Source organism: Zerene cesonia, chromosome 9 (assembly GCF_012273895.1).
Source record: "Zerene cesonia ecotype Mississippi chromosome 9, Zerene_cesonia_1.1, whole genome shotgun sequence".
Classification (NCBI taxonomy): Eukaryota; Metazoa; Arthropoda; class Insecta; order Lepidoptera; family Pieridae; genus Zerene; species Zerene cesonia.
This window is the reverse complement of record NC_052110.1, coordinates 5,149,834-5,154,947: the sequence shown is the minus strand read 5'-3', so window position 1 is coordinate 5,154,947 and position 5,114 is coordinate 5,149,834. Positions and strand designations below refer to the sequence as shown.

Sequence of the window (5,114 nt, the reverse complement as noted above, 5' to 3'; positions counted from 1 at the left end):
CTAATTGCGTAGAATGACACCAAATCTCCTGATCGTGCTCATAATCTTTGATAAATTAAATTAACAGGGTTAAAAATAACTCTCGAACATTGATTCGGGCTTAAAATTTTTGTTCTTTGGTGTGAAGCCAACACTAACGCATAATATTGCTCGGACAAACAGTCGCCGTCAGCTGTAAATCTCATTCTTAAGCAGCTTTTAAACAAAGAATGTGGAATAACACTAAATTAACATCGTTGTCTTAAGATAGAAGTTTCGTGCTTAAACGCAAATGCACTTAAAACATTCAAACTTCTATTCAGAGCATTTAAAAATATAAAACATCGTTGCTTTTTTCAAAAGTTTGTGCAGACGCCAAGAGTTTACGTAAGAAAAATGAAATGTGGAAAGAGTTCTCTGAATATAAAAGCGCAGTGGAGTGTCACTTTGATCTGTATCTTGATGGGCGTGATGGAATCGTATCAAAGCGTTGGATTGACGGAAGCATTGGCGTTATTGTTGTGACGATTCCCTCAAGACAAATTGTAGACAAGGCACCCGATAATATTGGGGTCGCGACGAAAATAAATGGCGGTAGCGAAGCGGACTTCAGTAGGCGGCAGCCGGCGCACGCGCCGACCGCGCGCTTAGATCCAACGGGATTCGAATTTGCCGGCTCATTTACTATCCCTGCGCTATAATTAACCGCTGCTAGTTAATCTGAATGTTCCAATACAAAAATAAGTGCTATCTATCTAGAGAGTGATGTGAAATCCTTTTAGTGTGCGCTATTTTTGACCTCGAAATAAATAGTTCCGCACAGGAAGTAAATGTAAATAATTTAACTCGGACGTCATTTCTTGTGAGTATTAATTTTTTTAAACTTGACAGTTTGCCAAGACATTCTGTTTGAGGCATGTAAATCGATTCATAAATATAAAGAATTTTATACTATTTGAATAAAATATTTCAGCAAAATGAATCCTCCATCAGCGCTAGCAGGCGCCATGAATAGAGACCGTAAGCCCTTTACATATACACCAGGAGGGTTGGATCTATCGGAGATTAAGTCTGAACGTATGGCAAAACGACTCATGAGAAATGCCATGAATCAAGGTGTACCAGAAACGCCAGTACATACTGTACAATCCCCACCGCCAAGCGCCGCGCCAATGGCTATACCCAATTTCAACTGTTTACCGGTTCAAGTTTTCCCAACTTTTAATTTACCAGCAAATCCAAAATCATTGCTCAGATCTAGAAGTAATCCGGATCCAAACGAAAAACCATTTATGAAAACGGATAAACAACCATATAAAGAATCAACAAATCATAGTGTGTTGAACAAAGTTATAGGAAATAATCAAAGATTTCCAACAAAACACGATGAATATAATGTAAATTGTAATTATAATACCCCTGCCAATTATGGAAGCGTTGCACAAACAATGCCTAATCTATTAAGCAATGATGAATCGGATAAAATACAAATGGATGCATCACAACCTAGCTTCGAATTTGATAAACCAAAAATCTATGAAAACATAAGGCCAGTGTATTTCAATATGCCGCCAATGGTTTCAACTAATATACAAACAGACTATAATAGTAACATTTCATCAACATTGCCCATTTATATGGAAGAAAATGAGCAAACTGAAAACAAAAAGGTTGATTTAAAATTACTATATGCTTACTATGTTTATATCTGTATGTCTGTGTATATTGTATGCTATACGTATTTACTCTACAATATAAAAGAACTATAGAAAATATACTAATCTTAATCGTGAGTTCAATCTTCATGACTTAACTTTATTCTAATAAACTATTTTTCTATCTGCATTTTGAAAACATTTATTAATACTTGTAGAGTTTTGAATATTGCACGAAGTTTGTGTTTATTTTTTAAAATGATTTATAAACATTATCTTTTATTATTTTCAGGAAGAAGTCTCAGTTGTGAAGAAAGTTTCTAAAACTGAGGATAGTTCACAAAAACAAAATGGTGACATAGAAGCAGCTGTCACTGTAAAATTGCCTACAAAAAAATCAGAAGCAAAAACTGAAACTAAAGTTGAAGTTGTAAAAAAGACATTACCCGATGGATCAATTCAAGAAGTGAAAACAACGACAACAAAGACTACTATTGATGGAAAAACTCAAATCACTACTGAAACTGAAACTACAACATTTCCAAAAGACTATGACGAAGAAGGGGAGTATGAAGTAGAAGAAGAAGAAATAGCAGAAGAATCTAATGAACAAAAAGTTCATGAATACACAGAAGATACTGAAAAAGATATAGCTGAACAAAAACAAAGTGAAAATAAAATTGCCAAAGAAGTAAATGGGCAAGATACTCTTGATGATATTAAAAGCAATGAAAGCGAAGAAAAGATTGTTAAGCAAAATGGACAATTAATTACGCAAGAAGAACAACACGAATCTAGTACAACAAAAAAAGTTATAATATCACAATCTGAAACTCCAGAGTCCGAAGAAGAAATAGAAGAAGAATGTGGTAATGATGGACAAGACAATGAAGATGTAAGTGTTGAACAAGTGATTGTTTTGAAGCAATCTAAAGAGTCTAGTGAAACAGTTCAAGTTGGAGATAAGAAAGAAGAAAATAACGAAGATGAGAAAGTGGTGGAAAAAATTGAGACTCAAGAAAACGCTAAAAGTGCAGAAAGCGAAAATGAAACGGTAAAAAATGTAACAGAAGAAATAGAAAGTGAAAAAGAAGAAGAAATTGAAGAAGAGGAGGTAGAAGAAGAAGAAGAGATCAGTGAAAACTATGAAGAGGTAGAAAAAACTGAAAAAACATCTCAAGAAAAACAAACAGAGGATGTTGAGGAGGAAGAAGTTGAAGAAGAATACGAAGAAGCTGAAGATACTGAGGTACCTGAAGGCACTGAGGCACTGAAAGAAACAGAGACGAAAGAAATAACCAAAGAAGTAACAAAAGAAGATGAACCATCTGAAACGGAAATTGTTGTAGACGATAAAAAAGAGGACTTGCCACTAGAGAAAGAAGAAAAGAAGGAGTCAGAATTAGATGTTAGGAACATACCGATAAAGGTAATATCCGAAGCAGACAATGAAGTCAAAGAGACGCAAGAGCAAGACAAAAAAGAAGAAACTCAATCCTTATCATCTTCAATGAATATTCCCTTAAGAGAACCATCAATACCATTAGAAAAGGTTGAAGAAGTTGAAATAAAGCCCATTGGACCAGCTAAAGAAGTAATTACTAAAACGCATACAGAAATTATTACAAAAACAACCGACAAACCTGTAGGGACACATAGCACTCAAACAGAATACAATATTGTAGAAAATATTGTTACTGTCAATCGGACGACTAAAACATTAGACCACGCTTATGAAGAAATTCCTGATAATGTTCCAACAATTAGAACATTTGTACCACCAAGCTTAGATAGGAATTTGATATCTCCACAACCTGTGTATAAACCGTATCAACCAGTATTTACATCTGATCCTCAAACTGAAAGACGGCACAGTTTGTTACTGGATAGAATAAGTGTCGACCGACAAATGCCTTCTGACATATATCAAAATACATATCAAAGTAATCAGTCGTTTGAAGAAAGACAATGGTCCCAAGAGCCGCAATCAGAAGTTTTAACAGTAAGCAACGTCAAACCAAGCACTATAAGCAAAAACCAACAATGGTACCAAAGAAATGAAAACGACATGTCTTATCCTGCTTCTGCACCGTTATCTGATTCATATGCTAATCAATGGCAAACTCAATCGCAATACAAATCACAAACACAATCTCAGCAAAATTATCAACCAAAGCCGCAGACACAGCCTCCAGTACAACAAATTTATCAGCCTCAACCGCGAGTACAGCCTTCTCCCCAGCCAGTTTATCAATCAGCTCCACAACGTATTTCACAACCTGTGTATCAACCTCAACCTCAATTTCAAACTTCTTCGCAACCAATATATCAGCAAACATCTCAGCCAATTTATCAATCAGAAACACAATCTAATTCTCAAACAACTTATCAGACACAAGCTCCTGTTCAAAAATTGTATCAACAAGAACCACAGTATCAACCATCTTATTTAGAAAACTCTTCACAATCAACATATAAATTCAGTTCAAACAATTATCAAACTTCACAACCATCATACACTCCTAAACCCATGTGGACAGGAAAGAGCTTTGACTCTCAGTCTGTATCGAATTCGGAGTCAAATCAATATTCTTATCAAAATAAAGAATCCACAGAAACAATACAGAAGTCAACTCAGCTTTCATCGTCTTACGTACCTCCTCCTTGGGAACAAGATTCAAATTATGTAGCCAATAATTCATCTCAAAATTATTATCAAACCTCCCCACCAAAAGCGACAACTACTGTTAATAAAGGATGGACACCATCGCCATCAAAACCAATCTCCAAATTTTCGAAACACACACCAACGTCCTATGTTCCACCTGCACCTAACCAATCCTTCGTAAAGCCTGTTAACACTGCAGATGCTCCTAAACAACCAGGACGTAAGACGTACTACAGCGAGTATGAAAGACGTTACATATCTGTACCAGAAACTACATATATACCTCACGAAACTAAGTTTCAACCTCAACCTGACCCATCACCCCAATACTACTATGACAATAATGAGCCTGTGGAAGAAGTTGAACCTCAGTGGCGTAAAGAACTGAGAGAATTTAAAGAACAGTCGTCTAAAACGACAGTACAAACGGAACAGACTACTGTACGACCACCATGGGAAGAAGATCCGAAATACGCAGCGCCCAAAGATTTTACACCGACTCCAACATGGACACAAACATTAAAACCCAGGTCATGGCGCGAAAGAAGTTACGAACCGGAGTATATTGGGTCTCAGGAGTGGCCAAAAACAAATACATTAGGACGTGGGCGACCTCAAAGTTCTTACATTAAGGGTAACATTGATAGAGTGCCTGACAGAACGAGAGGTGTATCTGTAGATAGATATAATCCCAATAACTATCAATCTCCATTAACGAGGGAGCATCCACCACCGGCTAGTCACATTTTGGATCCAATTGTTCAAGGAAAAACATATCACAATCCCAACGTGCCTGCATATCACTCCAGAGC

General features: G+C 36.4%; 1 protein-coding gene across 1 annotated transcript in view; it reads left to right on the top strand.

The window, feature by feature from the left end:
* Window positions 1-432: 432 nt before the first annotated feature.
* The window catches only part of LOC119828923 (FK506-binding protein 5-like), a 9,555-nt gene continuing 4,873 nt past the window's right edge, over window positions 433-5,114 (top strand). Inside the window, exons 1-3 of the mRNA XM_038351239.1 lie at window positions 433-841; window positions 953-1,649; window positions 1,927-2,563. Of these exons, the coding sequence (XP_038207167.1) occupies window positions 957-1,649; window positions 1,927-2,563 (1,330 nt within the window). The 5' untranslated portion in view covers window positions 433-841; window positions 953-956. The remainder of the gene's footprint in view (window positions 842-952; window positions 1,650-1,926; window positions 2,564-5,114) is intronic.